At 48.2% G+C, this 16,371-nt stretch overlaps 1 protein-coding gene across 2 annotated transcripts in view; it reads left to right on the plus strand.

Moving 5' to 3' along the window:
• Window positions 1-16,371, plus strand: part of KIF2C (kinesin family member 2C) — a 1,247,488-nt gene that overhangs the window by 332,994 nt on the left and 898,123 nt on the right. For both annotated transcript variants that reach the window (XM_086952306.1, XM_086952307.1), the window contains one exon: window positions 15,989-16,105. In XM_086952306.1, the coding sequence (XP_086808432.1) occupies window positions 15,989-16,105 (117 nt within the window). The remainder of the gene's footprint in view (window positions 1-15,988; window positions 16,106-16,371) is intronic.

A 16,371-nucleotide genomic window follows, 5' to 3' on the forward strand; every position in this document is an offset into this window, starting at 1 on the left:
AATTCTCCTTGGAGGATTTTAATGAAGCATTGACACGGGAAGGCCAGCCAGGAGGAGAGGACATAGAATCGGCTGATCTTAACCTGAATAGGCGCATTAAAGAGGAGCTAGATCATACCGCACCACTCTGCTGAACATCCGCGAGCGGCCGCATGAAGAGATCAGCCCCATGGTTCAATGGAAAGCTGCGGCGGACTAAGGCGGAATGTAAGGTAGCGGAAAGATTATGGAGGGTAACGTATGACACTCAGGCCAGGGAACTGTTTATAGAAAAAAGGCGGCTGCATCATAGGCTGATTAAAAAGTCGAAGGCGGCCTATGCAGGAAAAATTCTAGGGGCAAAGAACTCGGCTAAGGAGCTCTTCTGTATCTAGAAGTCTTTGACAACCATAGACTCGTCTGCAGACCTGGAGAATTGTTCCACGGAAACATGCGATCGCATCGCCGACTATTTCTCCACTGAAGTCGCAAAGATCTACTCGACCTTCCCTAATCCTCCCCCCACAGGGGCTGAGTTTGAGGTAACTGTGAAGTTGGCCTGATATATAATGTTCACTATTCTAGTGAGCACTTTGTATCAGTCCAAACAACCCTTATTGATGATTGGTTGTAAGTCAACCTTATAGACCACCTATCCTAGTAGCATGGATACGAGCAGTCTTCGGGCTTAACTCTAGAGGGCGTGTTAAGCCAGCTGTTATACCATCACATATACCCCTTGAACACCAAGTGAAAGGACACCACACAAGTGTTATGAAAATAAACAGTGTATTTATTTAGATCACAACAGCCCTATACTCTTTATGAGGACAGGGTACTAAGCACACAACAAAACTCTTACGAAAATACTATAAGTTGCACAATTTACACAAATGCCCGAGGGGCACGGAAAACCAAATGCGAAATTACTAGTAGGTAAGTACTAATCTCATAGGGTTTGGAATCGCTAGGACTGGCCTACTGAACCTTCAGATTACTAGCAGGAGGCCTAGGGGACTCGGGTGCAGAGTGTGCACTCTCACGCGGGATGCGGGACAAAGTCTATGGAGGCTAGTAAAAGCAAAGTTAAGGATATCGGACGAATCAGACTAGTTAGGCTGAAAAAGAAAAAGGATCTGGACCCTTGGATAGTGAGGCTATGCTGGGGCACTGAAATGCCGAAGTTACCTAGCCCAGGGGCTGCGGCTGCATAGGTCTGAAAAGACGTCGGGAATCCTCGTTGACGAACCAGGAGCCTGAAAGGAGTTGCTGGCAGGCGACCAGTGAAGATTGTTCGGTGGATCCAAGCCTGGATCGAAGATGGAAGACACCTGTAAGCCGAGGGGACCAAGTCCTGAATCACTAGCCAGTGATCAGATTGGCACCAGGATGGCACCGGATGGAGTCACCTCGACCAGGTGAGTGGGCGAAGCTGGGCTCTGCAATCTCACGGACCAGGAGGCGTTGTCGGCGACCAGGATGGAGGTGCGAGCTGTCCCACGATGGTTGATGCTGTCGACGTCGCTGGACCCAGGATTGGGGCAACAACTCTTGGCAAATTCAAGCCCACGCGGTGGACCTAAAATGGCGTCTGGAGTGGACCAGGAGGGTCCGGGGTGCTTCTCTTTTGGAAGGGAGCAAGGGCCAGTCTGGAGCAACCAGACTAGCAGTGGTGATGTCGTCGGTCGTCGTCGGGAAGGCCACAAGCCAGCGGGCTAGTAGCCAGACAACGCAGTGAGCAGCAAAAAGCAGAAGGGCCCCACGCAGATCTCGTGGATGCTGGGGGGCTGGACTTAGGTGCTGGAGCTGCTCAGGGTCGGGGCTTCTCGAACCCCAAAGCACTCACCAGAGGATCCCTCGGCGGTCGTGCTGGATAGAAGTCGTGCAGTTCTGATGATGGCCGGTCCCTCGGTCTCGTCGCACCTACGGTTCTCAGCTTAGCTGTAGAGGTCAGAGGTGCCAGGGAAGCCGGGTCTCGTCGTGCTGGTCGGTCGGATTCCGGAGGAAGGACGTGCAGCAAACCGCAGTGTTTTTAGATGGTGCCTGCGGATGCAGGGTGACTACTCCTTAGTCACAAGGGAGAAATCTTGAGAAGAAGTCGAGAGTTCCTTTCGTAGAAAGTAGTTTCAGGATTCAAAGATGATCTAATTTGGAAGGGTCCCCGCTCCTGCCTCTATCCTAAAGAAAGGGGTGGGTACGCGACTAGGTCCTGCCCTAGGGGTGGGACCAGGAAGGGGGGTGGTTACACCCCTCTCCCATGCCGGACTTTCCCCAGGCCAGGGGCTGGTGTGCCCCTGGAACTGGTTCTAGCTGGCAGATGCGTAGTGAGCACCGGGGTGCCACTTGCAGTCACCTTCCTGTAAAGCCCTGCCTACCCAGGATACACAAAACTCTGTCTGGGATGGTGCTAGCACCGCCCCTGACAGGAAACCCTTTGTCCAAGCTCCCCTCGCTGGAAGGACTCCCAGCTGCAGGGGGTCAGACTTGTGTCTGTGGTGGCAGCATCCATTTTGTGATGCTGAGGCTTGAGTTAACTTTAACCGGGGTTCAGTTACATACATGTTGTGTCCCTCTAGAAGGGTGGAATGCTAACCCCGTCGCCAGAATTGGCGAGGAGTTAGTATTCCAATTCGTGTGACACCTTACTCGACATGTTTTGATAAAGCAATACCAAAGGTAGCATTTAACCGCGAGGATTATAAGGCACCTAAGAGTATATGGTATGTGTTATCATGGAACAGCTATTAGGACTTGGTTCCGCAAGCTGCCAACGGGCTCAGCTCATGCTAGAGCACCATCTCACACGATTCCGAGCACTCTGCCTTCAGGATTGTCAAGGCCTGCCATAGGAGTGACTGATAGGAATCTGTGTGTCCATTTTAGGGTTAGATAGAGGTATACTATATCTAAAGCAAAGGGTGATTACACCACCTTGCCCCAGCTGTCGTGCAGCCAGTTGTCAGATTTAGATGGCCAGCCCGGGGTGGCATAATACATGCTTCAGCCCCTGGTAGGCCCTGGGTACACCCATGTCCTGAGGTACAGGGTCTGATAAGGTGGCCCAGTACCAATTGGATAATGCACCTAAGGTACACGTGTCAATTTAGTGAGAGAACAGCTAGGCTGTGGGTCTGATTAGCAGGCCCACAGCCAGAGAAAGTCGTAAACCAGTGAAACAAAAGCAAAATAATCTGGGTGATCATAGGATTGCAGACCCTACTCCCCTACAGTAACATCTGAGGGCACGGAGATTCTGGGGCTCCTCACAAATTTCATCACACCCCCTCCTGAAGAGCTAGTCAGGGTATGTCTCTCTGTAAAATCTGGCTCCCCTTTGGATCCGGTGTCCCCTAAACGGTTGGGGGACAGCTTGGAGGTCCTGGAGCCTTAGGTAACATGCCAGACTTAAAGGAGACATCCAGGACATGCCTTATATAAGGGGTGGAAACAGTCAGTGGTGCTCCCTCTCCGGAAGAAACCTCACATTAGTTTTGAGGTGTTAGAAAATCTGAGGCCCATCTCACTCCTGCCTTTTTTGTTCAAAGTGGCTGAGAAGGTGGTAAACACCCAAATTATGGAATATGTGGAGGAGGCAGGGTTGCTCCATACTACGCAGTTCGGCTTTAGACCTCGCCACTCAACAGAGTATGCCCTACTGATGGCAACAGAACATCTGAGACAGGGTGTAGATGAGGGGCAAACAATGGCCTTGATCCTGTTAGACCTCAGCGCGGCGTTCAACACTGTAGCACATTCCACCTTGCTACAGTGTCTGAACAGAGGTGGCATCGCTAACACTGCGCTGAGGTGGATCCAGGCCTTCCTAACTGGAAGAAGCTTCCAAGTGAGGCAGGGTGACTGCTAGTCCAAAGGGGTACTTTTGGACCAGGGCGTGCCTCTAGGCTTGTCTCTGAGCCCGACCCTTTTTAATTTGTATGTAGCGCCTGTTGCCTCCATTGTAGAGTCATGGCCTCCAAATGGTATCTTATGCCGATGATACGCAGCTGGTCATCTCCCTGTCGCATGCGCCCTGTCTTGCTGCAGATGGCTTCCGATCGTGCATGAAAGATCTTGCCGATTGGATGGCTCTGAACTGTTTGAAACTCAACGGCAGCAAGACAGAGGTGCTGGTGGTGAGGAGAGACCAGTCTGCTTGGTCGTAGGCTTGGTGGCCATCCTGTCTAGGACCGACCCCCACCCCCTGTCAGGAGGCAAAAAACCTAGGAGTATGGTTTGATGCAGGTCTCACTTTTGGGCCCCAAATCAGCCGTGTGGTGGGCATGTGTTTTGGAGTCCTGAAAAGGCTGCGGAAAGTTCTTGAACTACTGCCTATGGAAGCCCGCAAAACCCTGGTACATGCATTGGTGACCGCAAGGTTGGACTATGCGAACCTGCTATACCTGGGGGCACCAGGGAAGTTTTGGTCGCCTTCAAGTGCTGCAGAATGCGGCAGCACGTTTGATCCTCAGGTTGCCTTCGAGGGAGGCCTTGCAGAAGCTACATTGGCTCCCTGTGAGGAGCAGAGTTGAGTACAAGGCCCTCTGCACCTGCCATCGGATTTTGAATGGCAGGGCACCTAGACCACTGCACAGCTTGATTGAATCCTATGAACCTGCCCGAGCGCTAAGATCTACAGGTGGGGGACTGCTGAGAATCCCCAAGGTGAAGAAAGCCCCCATGGGAGGCAGATCTTTTAGGTATTTAGCGGCAAACCATTGGAACAAACTCCCAGTGGATCTACGTTTAGAACCGGCAGAAACTAGGTTCCGAGCTAAATTAAAAACTTACCTCTGTCAGATAAACTGCCCGACCTGAAGCTAAACTCCCTGCTTTCCGCCTCTCTCATCTCAGCGCGGGGACACGCCGGTGTGCGTAACTCAGCGCTCTACAAATGCCCCTATTATTATTATTATCATCATTTGGCTTATTCTGTTTGTTCAGGTCTTTAGCAGATTGTAAGGCAAAATGCTTTTTCTGTTTTAGTTTTCTTATAAAGCAAAAGAGATCCACTCTGGTCATGGCATAATTAAAACTCTGTATAGGTGAGTAATTCAGGCCTAACAATAGTAATTGTTCCTCAGCTTTATTAAGGGTAACATTAGAAAGATTGATGATGGTATTATCCTCTAACGACGTTTCCCCCATGTTTTTTTCTTTTGTTGCGCACCGGCGTTGTTTCCATCTACGCCGTCGTGCTTTCCGGCGTGGTTCCTCCTTTGCCTGTTTGTGAATTGGGTTGCCAAGAGCTCAGAGTTTGGAGCCTCTCCTCTACCACAAAATCCATTTCTTGCTGGAGATTGAGTGTTTTCAGTCCCATTAAGTTTAAATCCGAACTAGTAGAGCCAGATGATGAAGATTCCACACTAGATGCGCTTGTTACAGATGAGGCCTCGCTACTTTGTTCGGCCCCCTCATTATTAGTAGCACCTGATACTACTGTGCTGGCACTGGTGGCAGGTGTGACGTTGTTAGTGTTAACTCCCGCAGCTTTTTTCTTCTTTGTTTATGCTTGTCTCTTAGCTGTGTTATACTTGTGCGAGAATGTGAATATCCTGCCGTAACGGTAGTCATCGGCATCACGAGTAAATTTGGAAGCTTTGCGGGTCTTTATTTTGTCTTCATGTTTGCGTAATTGTTCATTCATGCTGTCCGTTAGTTTTTTGATTTCTTGAGGTTCCCGGCAAGCATTTATTTCCATTTCTACAGCTTTGATCTTATCCAACAGTTTTACAAGGTCGCTGGCAGCATATTTGATTAGTATGCAGACAAGATTCATGGACGCAGCTAGGTTGCTTTCCCCCCATTCCTGCAAAATAGCCGGATCAGGTTTATTAAAACTGGGTGCCAGGAGAATGTGCAATCCACGAGGGACCCGACCAACTTCTTCTTATTTACTTAGGGACTTGTGTTCCCACCACTTCGTGCACTCCGCTTTGCGTAACTTTTCTAGTTCTCTGAATAAAAGTTTTAAATCCCTTGTTTGCGTTATGTTGCGATCACTCTGCGATGGTGCTTTATCATAGCTTGAGGGATTATCGGTCCCGTCAAACAACGTAAGAGCGGCTTCCTCCCGCAGATTGTCAATTTCTTCTTCGTTCATGTTACAGTTCTGTTATATATTGGAATACTAGCAGGCAAACGTAATTCTTGTGCCCGCTTTACTTAGGCTGCTTGACAACTTCACCACCGGGTAGCATTGCGTTTGAAAAACTCACCGCTCGTACATGGCGGGAACCGCTCCGTGTCCCGCGTCCTCCTACGCGATCCTGTGGGGCAGCTCCAACCGCCAGTACAGTTCGGCTTAGTTTCAGTTCACCCGGGGACAGCCGCTGGAATTCCCACTCGAGATCCAACAAAGGTGATTTGATAGTGGCTGTCAGCTTGCGGTGAAGGGGTCCGTTACGGAAGCAAATCCACTTCCGTTCTAATATGAAACCAAAGCTCCTCCTCAGCACGCTCTGCGCTCGCAGACACCGCTTCCACGCCAGCAAGAATGAGGAACGGACCAACGAAGTCAGCAAGATGTATATTTATTTCAACAGAACCAGCGACGCGTTTCGACCAACAGAGCCCTTGTTCACGCTGCAACATGTTAAGAATAATAATGCTTTTTTATATACTTTTAGTGATGACATCACCACCCCCTAGTGGTGATCACCAGTGTCACATGTGTAACAAATAGTGAAGACATACTATCGCTGTTAGTCTTTTCTTGCCCATGTCACAAAAAGAAAAAAAAAAACCTAATTATATATACTTATAACAGCGTGGAAACGAGCAACATATGGAGCAGCATGCTACCCTTTCCAAGAAAGTGTCCCAACATAGTCAGCGGTACGAAGCGCTACATAAATGCATTTTCAATGCAATACGATTTCGCCTATTGTCGCACCCCTTCTGTTTTACATTTGAGAAAACAAGGCTTGTGATTAAAATGCCCACATTTACCACAAAATGCTTCTCATTGCCTAGTCTGGAGACGCGGAAAGGAATTATCCTGACCTCGGCTGAAAAGTAATTGCACTGAGGTGGGGAGCTGCTTCCTGATAAGTACAGTCACACCTACTTACAATGGAAACCTGCCATTTACAGTGGTGGGAAGCAGCAAATCCAGGGCGGCAGGCGCAATGTAATGAACATTGCTCACATTAACAAATGAAACAGCCATACTTACTGCACAAGCCACATGCACACACGTCAATCTTTTGCCGCATGTGTATACCTACTGGCAAAGGAAACATATTTACAGTGGTGGGAAGCCGCAATTCCAGGGCGGCAGGCTCTATGTAATGAACACTGCTCACATTAACAACGGAGCTGAGAAAGCCATACTTACTGCACAAGCCGCATGAACGAATGTCAAGCTTTTGGTGCATGCGTATAATCATTATGTAAGGTAGCGCGTGCATGTTAATGCACACTATTTTAAATACGCTGTGTAAGCGTAAGGAGACTTTAGGCAGGCATTGCTGCTTACCGGAATAACCAAAAGTGACCTATCTGGTGTATTACCAATAACAAGCCTGCTAACAAAAAACAACAAAAGTTAACTAATTGCAAGTGGCAACAAATTACTAAGTAATAGGCTAAGTTTCCCCTCACTTATAGATTACCAGATGTTTCGGAGACACAGCGCATGCGTGCTGCCTAGCCGAGACCTAAAAAGATCAGTGTATACAGTGAGTGGAGCGGGTAATAAAGCCCAAAAGATCGGGAAAGGGTAGAGGGAGTTTAATAGACAAAGGACCAGTAGGAATCTTGTGCTGGAACATGGCATGTGAGTGTTTTAGGAAGTAACCTGCTAGAAAGAGAGGGGTTAAACAAAGGTGAGAATAAAAACAAATGTAGCGGGGCTTTGAGTTTTCTTGTACAATTAAGCAGAACTGAGCTTTTCTTTGGTGTGAAATGCACAGCTTTTGAAATTAAATATTTATATTTTTTAGAATCCTTTATCAGTAATAGACCTTTGTACCCCAGCAGATGTCTCTTTAAGTACTTGCCCGATTTTCACCTTTATTTCAGAATCTCCTGACTTCTTCATGCCCAGACTTCAAAGTGGACCAGATAAGAATGCAGAAGCCATTCTTTCTTGAAAGTATGACAGAAGAATGCCGGACCCCATCCATAAAACCAGAGTACACTTTCTCTGCCTAGAGACTAGGAAATCTGTTTTCCTAAACCCCTGACTTAGTTGGACATGACCATTACTGAAGTTGCCATGAATATCACAAAGCATGAAACTGTTGCTCACCACTGTTTATTTGGCATAGGTTGCTTTCTTGTTTCCAACAGATCCATGTGTATTTATATTTATGTATATGGTTTTTGCATAGTTTGCACCTAGCGGAGAGCTATATCTGGGCAATATATATGTTGCTTTTTTCACCATTACTTCCCGCTTTCCAGCCTAGACATGAATCTCATTTAAGTTCCTCATTCCATACGGGGGTAAGATCAAAGCATTTCTCTTTGAATAAGGAATTGATAGGATGTTAATAAGACACTGATTACTTCAGTTCAAAGGACATTTCTCCCAATATGTGTGCATTAGTGCATACATTAATTGAGGGTTTTATATGATGCTGTCCTACCGCATAGGTATTAGAGCACTCAGTAGTACAACCGCACTACACGAGAGCCAGGCCAACCGTTTTAGTTAAACAGGTCTTCTTACAACAAGGGATTTGAGCAACGAGTAATATGGGGGTGGGCGGGGGTTAGGGACTGACATATGGGGCCTGAGTAGTATGGTATGAGTGGTGCTGTAGGTGTTGCGGGTTGAGTGGTGCTGTAGGCATTGCAGGTTGAGTGGTGCTGTAGGCGTTGCGGGTTGAGTGGTGCTGTAGGCGTTGCGGGTTGAGTGGTGCTGTAGGCGTTGCGGGTTGAGTGGTGCTGTAGGCGTTGCGGGTTGAGTGGTGCTGTAGGCGTTGCGGGTTGAGTGGTGCTGTAGGCATTGCAAGTTTTCAGCAGGCAAACTCCTCCAGCCGTCAGTGCACACTTTCACCAGGCACACAACTATCGTCACTGCACGCTTCCACCGGGCACAAACACCACCAGACGCCAGTGCATGCTTCCACCGGGCGCAAACCTCACCAGACGCCAGTGCATGCGCCCACCGGGCACGCACACCACCAGACGCCAGTGCATGCGCCCACCGGGCACGCACACCACCAGACGCCAGTGCACGCGTCCACCGGGCACGCACTCCAGCAGACTCCAGTGCACGCGTCCACCGGGCACGCACTCCACCAGACGCCAGTGCACGCGTCCACCGGGCACGCACACCACCAGACGCCAGTGCACGCGTCCACCGGGCACGCACACCACCAGACGCCAGTGCACGCGTCCACCGGGCACGCACACCACCAGACGCCAGTGCACGCGTCCACCGGGCACGCACACCACCACCAGCCATCAGTGCACACATTTGTTAACGTATCCACAATTAAGTCTCAGTATGGCACACTTTACTTTTAAATATATTCATCTAAAGTGCAGCATGGCACCATTGCTAGAAAAATCAATACACATTGTTATTGGTTACGATTTAGACTTTTGTTGCAGTTGGTGTTGCAATATTTTGCATTGCCAACAGCTCAAACTTAATTAACCGGAGACCTATTGCATTGTAAATGCTTGTTTAGTAACATCTGCTGTTCCTCAGCCTCCCAGGAACTAACTTGTTGCGTCCCAACCTGATTAGGCTCCTATTGTTGCTGAAACTCACATGGTATGCATCATTGTGTCCGTCATCAGTGATTTGCACACACGTTGCTGTAAATTGATCGCGTACTGGCATTTTGAGCCTTGTCTTATGCATTGCTGGCCTATAATCTTTTCACCTATTGTGTTCTGTGAAACACTGTTAACTAATGTGTCCTCTATTTATTTGTGACTGCTGGAAATTAATTGGGAAAAAAAACATTGCATTTTGTAGGAGAGTAGGGTCTGCAATCCTATGATCACCCCAGATTTTTGCTTTTTGCTTCACTGGTTTACGACTTTCCCTGGCTGTGGGCCTGCTAATCAGACCCACAGCCTAGCTGTTCTCTCTCTAAATTGACACACATGTACCTTAGGTGCATTTACCAATTGGTACTGGGCCACCTTATCAGTCCCTGTACAGTATACCTTAGGTATCCAGGGCATAGGTGTACCCAGGGCCTACCAGGGGCTGCAGCATGTATTCTGCCACCCCTGGCTGGCCATTTAAATCTGACACAACAGGCTGCATGACAGCTGGGGCAAGGTGGTGTAATCACCCTTTGCTTTAGATATAGTATTCCTATATCTAACCCTAAAATGGACACATGTATTCCTATCAGTCACTCCTATGGCAGGCCTTAACAACCCTGAAGGCAGAGTGCTTGGAATTATGTGAGATGGTGCTCTGGCATGAGCTGAGCCCGTTTGCAGCTTGCGGAACCAAGTCCTAATAGCTGTTCTATGATAACGCGTACCATATACTCTTAAGTGCATTATAATCCTCGCGGTTATTTGCTATCTTTGGTATCGCTTTATCAAAACATGTCGAGTAAGGTGTCATACGAATTGGAATACTAACCCCTCGCCAATTCTGGCGACGGGGTTAGCATTCCACCCTTCTAGAGGGACACGACCTGTATGTAACTGTGAACCCCGGTTAAAGTTAACTCGAGCCTCAGCATCACAAAATGGATGCTGCCACCACAGACACAAGTCTGACCTCCTGCTGCTGGGAGTCCTTCCAGCGAGGAGAGCTTGGACAAAGGGTTTCCTGTCAGGGGCGGTGCTAGCACCATCCCAGACAGGGTTTTGTGTATCCCAGGTAGGCAGGGCTGAGAGGAAGGTGACTGCAAGTGGCACCCCAGTGCTCACTATGCATCTGCCGGTTTGAACCAGTTCCAGGGGCACACCAGCCCCTGAGCTGGGGAAAGTCCGGACAAGGGAGAGGGGTGTAACCACCCCCTCTTGGTCCCACCCATGGGCAGGACCTAGTTGCGTGCCAGACCCTTTCTTTAGTATATAGGTAGGAGCGGGCCCCCTTCCCAAATTAGATAATTCTGAATCTTGACTACTTTCTACGAATGAACTCTTGAACATTTCTGAAGACTCTCCCTTGTGGCTAAGGAGTAGCCACCTTGCACCAGCGGGCACCATCTAAGCGCATGCGGTTTGCTGCACGTCCATCCTCCGGATCAAGACTGCCCAGCTCGACGAGACCTGGATTCCCTGGCATCTCGGAACTCTACCTGCATCATCAGCCCAGCTGAGATTCGTGGGTGTGACGAGACCTGAAGGGACCGGCCATCTTCAAAACTGCACGACGCTTATCCAGCACGACCGCCGAGGGATCCTCGAGTGAGTGCTTTGGGGTTTGAGAAGCCCTAACCCTGAGCAGCTCCAGCACCGAAGTCCAGCCCCCCCAGCATCCACGAGATCTGCGTGGGGCCCTTCTGCTCTTTGCTGTTCACCGCGTTGTCCGGTCACTTGCCTGCTGGCTAGTGGCCCTCCTGACGACGATTACTTCGCTGGTCTGGTTGCTCCAGACTGGCCCTTGCTCCCTTCCAAGAGAGGTGCACCCCGGACCTTCCTGGTCCACTCCAGACGCCATCTGGAATCCACCGCGTGGGCTTGCCTTTGCCAAGGTTTGTTGCCCTAATCCTGGGTCCTCATCGCCGACAGCAGACCCCTTCGTGGGACAGCTCGCACCTCCATCCTGGTCGCCGACAACGCCTCCTGGTCCGAGAGACCGCAGAGTCCAGCGTCGCCCACTCACCTGGTCGAGGTGACTTCATCCGGTGCCATCCTGGTGCCCACCTGATCACTGGCTAGTGATTAAGAACTGAGTCCCCTCTGCTTTCAGGTCGTCTCCATCATCGATCCAGACTTGGATCACTCCGAACATCATCACTGGTTGCGTGCCAGCAACTTCTTCTTTCGGGCTCCATAGACTGTAACGAGGATTCCCGACGTCTTTTGAACCCTATGCAGCCGCAGCCCCTGGGCTAGGTAACTTGAGCATTTCGGTACTCCAACGTAGGTTCACCATCTAAGTGTCCAGATCCTTTTTCGTTTTCAGCCTATCTAGTCGTATTCGTCCGATATCTGTAACTTTACGAAATACTAGTATCCATAGACTTTGTCCCGCATCCCGCGTGAGAGTGCACACTCTGCACCCGATCTCCCTAGGCCTCCTGCTCCTAACCTGAAGGTTCAGTAGTGTAGTCCTAGTGATCCTGAAGCCTCTGGATCTAGTTACCTACCTGCTAGTATTTCGCATTCCACTTTTGTAGTATATGGTTTTTCGTGCCCCTCGGGCATTTGTGTAAATTGTGCAACTTAAAGAATTTTCTTAAGAGTTTTGTTGTGTGCTTAGCTCCCTGACTCATAAAGAGATCAGGGTAGACTTGTTATAAATAAATATCCTTTTATTTCCATAACAACTTGTGTGGGGTCCTTTCACTTGGTGTTCAAGGGGTATATGTGATGGTATAACAGCTGGCTTAACACGCCCTCTAGAGTTTAGCCTAAAGACTGCTCTTGTCCATGCTACTAGGATAGCTGGTCTATAAGGTTGACTTACAACCAATCATCAATAAGGGTCGTTTGGAATGATAAACAGTGATCACTAGAATAGTGAGCACTACATATCAGGCCAACTTCTCACACATTTGAAACTAGGATGTGCTAATCAGCTAGTCTTGCTCTTGGATTAGTCAGTGCCACCTGTTTGCTTGGAAGGTTCTCCTGTGCGTAAAGGGACTTGGTTACTGAGGAATTCAATGCCAATTTTTGATACCTTTGCTATGCACTGTGTGCAGTTTTGAAATGTATGTACTATGTACACTGTATACATGTATATCTTCTGTCATTGGTCCGTCCGGGTGCCTCGAAGGCACGGAAAAAAGGGCGGAACTGATATCACACCGACGTAGGCCTAATAAGGAGCCTGTGACGTCATCCACGCCGGTGTGCTACAAAAGAGTTTTCCGAACGTTGCTGACGCAGGGGGGTATTCACATGGTGAGGAATCCACAGGCAGATACTGTATCTACCAGAATAAGCGTTACCGAAGGTAAGAAACTTGTTCGGGTCCTGTCTTTTTGGAGAGATGGCAGACTCTGCCCTTGAGTTACAGTTAGAGCCACTTCACACTCCTTTGGTCTCTCCACACCCGCAAGGCAGTGTTGCCAACATTCGCTCCTCTTTCGAGGTATTGCGAGGTCCTTCACTTATTGGCAGATGCAAGACCACCCACTCCAACTGGCAACCCAGCCCTGTCTGTGGAGAGGATCCAAACTGCATCCTGGCCCACATAGACAGCGGATCTCCTAGTCCCCAGCCCCTCCATCAGCAGCCTCCAGCTATTTTAGTTTGCTTAGCAGCACTCTGACCCTATGGGGAGGCAAGAACAGTCCTTTTCTGCAAGGATGGCAGGCCATACATCTGACAGGTGGTACTCCCAATTCAGCGGGCCTTTGTTCTGCCTTTCCTTTCTGTCCCACTAACTCTGCCACCTACATTCCACCGGTTTTCAGAGGAACATTTGTTCATATTCCTTCAGTAAGTTTTGGCTACTGGCTGGTGTGGATGGTGGTATTGGATTTGCGGGTTGACTATTTTCATTCAGGCACACGGGTGCTTAAAGTTCAAAGTAGTCAACACGCATTTTCAGTTTTCTGTGCTCAATTATGGCCTCCCCAGTGCCCTTGAGGTCTTTGTTGCAGTATACCTTCGTAGCTGGTGGTGCTAGTCTTTCCCACCTCCACAACTGGCTATTGAAGGCGGGGGTTTGGCACACTTAGTCATCGACCACATCCAGATGGCAGTGAATTTCCTGACACCGTTGGGGTTCACAATTAATGTGCTGAAGACGCACCAGACTCCTTTGTAGAGGTTACCTTTTGTCCGATCAATTCTGGATACAGTGCGTTTTCAAACCTTCCCTGCGGATTTATCAGTGCAGGATAGTCAAGCTGTGACCCTGATGTTTAAACCTCCATCCTGGGTTTTCTGTTGAGGGTGGTTGAGGCTTGGCATATTTGCATTCAGCTAGTTGAGCATACAAAATGGCATATGCAGACTTTAGTGGTATCTGAAGTCTCAGGGGGCTAAAAACAAAAAACTCGCCCGATTCCCTTTTCTGCCTCTTAAAGAGTCTGCAAGAGATCTGCAGTGGTGGCTGCTCCAAAACATTTGGCCAGTGGCAGAACCCTTGCCCAGCCCCCACACTCCCACCCCACCCAGTGTTTATGGCAGTGGCAGATGCATGACTCCTGTTTTTACCATCTGGGCAAAGGTGAGATCAGAGGACTCGGGTCTCCAGTGGAGACCAGCGTCCACATCCGTGAGCTGGAGCTACAGGCCATTTGCTTGGTGTTGAAAGCCTTTATGCTGTCAAGGGGGGGCTGGTTCAGGTCCTCAGACAACATACCGCCATATTATATTGAAACAGTCAAGGTGGAGTGTGAGCCAGGGTCCTGTGCCAAGTGACCCTGCACCTCTGGCACCAGTTAAATGATCGGGCCTTTCCCTGATCATACACCATTTTGTGTTCAGCAAGAAATAGCCTACAGATAGGATTGAGGGTGTGTTCCATTAGGCCCAAGGCTTCTACCATTCTGTTGGCCTGTCCTGTACATTTTTCTTGCTGTAACATCTGCATCTGTGCACATATTCACAAAGCACTACATCTTTAAATGTCAAGACTGACGGATTGGGAATTTTTTCTATTTGGTCTTGCAGGCCGCTTGGTCCAGTCATTCCAAAAACCCATCACGGGAGGAACAGTTATTGGATTTAGACTAAAGGTGACAAATCAGTGGTTGGAAGCATTCATCAGATTAGTATTTTTATTAATCTTCGGTAATTCTATGTTCAGTGGCATGTTTGGCTGTAGATACACATGCTCTGCATACTCCAGCAATCTAGTGTTGGGTTCGAAGTTGTGCAAGTTTTTCTAAAAGAGTCTGAGTCATGCGACTGACTCCTTTGTGATATTGCACATGGGCAACAACTTCTTTGTTTGTTTTTCTCTCTGCTGTCTCGTGGGGATATGTGCCTCTACTCCGGTGTTTATGGGACCGATAAATCGGGTTACCTCTGCGTGATACTTCACTTTAAGAAATTTGCAGAAGATCTTACCGTTTCTCGCAATGGAGTTGGGGGGAAAACGTTGATAGCACTCGTTATGTCTCGATTTGATTATTGCAATGCTCTTTATCTTGGGGCGGATAAGAGAGAATTGTACAAATTGCAATCCTTACAGAACGCCGCTGCCTGGACTCGTGTGAACCTTCCTAAATATAGCCATATATTTGGGGCCATTAGAAAAATTTACTGGCTCCCTGTCAAGGAGCGAACTGAATTCAAAGCTCTTCGTTTGGTTCATAAAACCTTACATGGTTGAGGATCCACAAAATATCTCGTTTCCAATTGTACACTCCGGGTTGCTCCCTGAGGTTCGCAAACCAAGCATTGGCTAAGGTCCCAAGATTCCAGAAGTCAAAATGGGGTGGCAGAAAGCTCTCATTTAGTTCCCAAAGTATGGAACGAGTTGCCACTTAATATCAGATCCCTATGAGTCCACACACACTTTTGAGCCTGTCTGAAAACTTCTCTCTTCTCTGCTAAGTCCCAACCTTCTCTTCCTGCACCTTCCTATCTCTTCTATCTTGGCTTCAAGATGCCTCTGATATCAAGCAATTTCTAACCATTTTCAGCCACTGGCAATTATTGGGGCCACATCCCAGTTCTTAATTTTTCATCCATCAAGCCATCTCGGTTTGTACCCAGCCATATGCAAATCAGCCTTGACCCTGGTCCAGTTGGAACAGTTCAGCCCAAACTGCCAAACTAGATGCTCCCTTAAGAACAATGCAAGCAAAGTAGGAACAGTTTCAATTCTTAGAGTTGAACAAATGCTAGAATCAAAAAACTAAGATCACAAGTAACTTTGTTGTTCATTTTTCATCTAATAAATGGAATAGTTTTGTGACCGCATAATTTATTGTATTCTTTCCTACAGCTGCAAAAACACGGACATCTCGACAGAATGGTGTTGGTGATTCCCACGCTCCTTCTCGTGGGACTGATTTTGTGGAGGAACAGTTGCATACAAATCGAAGCAGTTTGCAAACTCAAGGTACATTGAACATTGCTGTTTAAGAAAAGTGCATTAAGATTTTTTGCACACTATACTAAATTCCTTCTTACCTTTTGAAGCCACATCTTAAAGAAGAAATACTCCTGCCGCCTTTGTAGCCAAATTGTGGCAATGACGAAGATTTCCTCCTTTTCCTAAACTGCAGTTTTATGCTTTCTGATGTAGCTTTAGAATTGAGTTGTAGTAATGTAAAGAAACCGCTCACAATAGTTCTACCTAGAAATATATTTTTTTCTTCTTGTGAA

This window comes from Lissotriton vulgaris, chromosome 1_1 (assembly GCF_964263255.1).
Source record: "Lissotriton vulgaris chromosome 1_1, aLisVul1.2, whole genome shotgun sequence".
NCBI lineage: Eukaryota > Metazoa > Chordata > Amphibia > Caudata > Salamandridae > Lissotriton > Lissotriton vulgaris.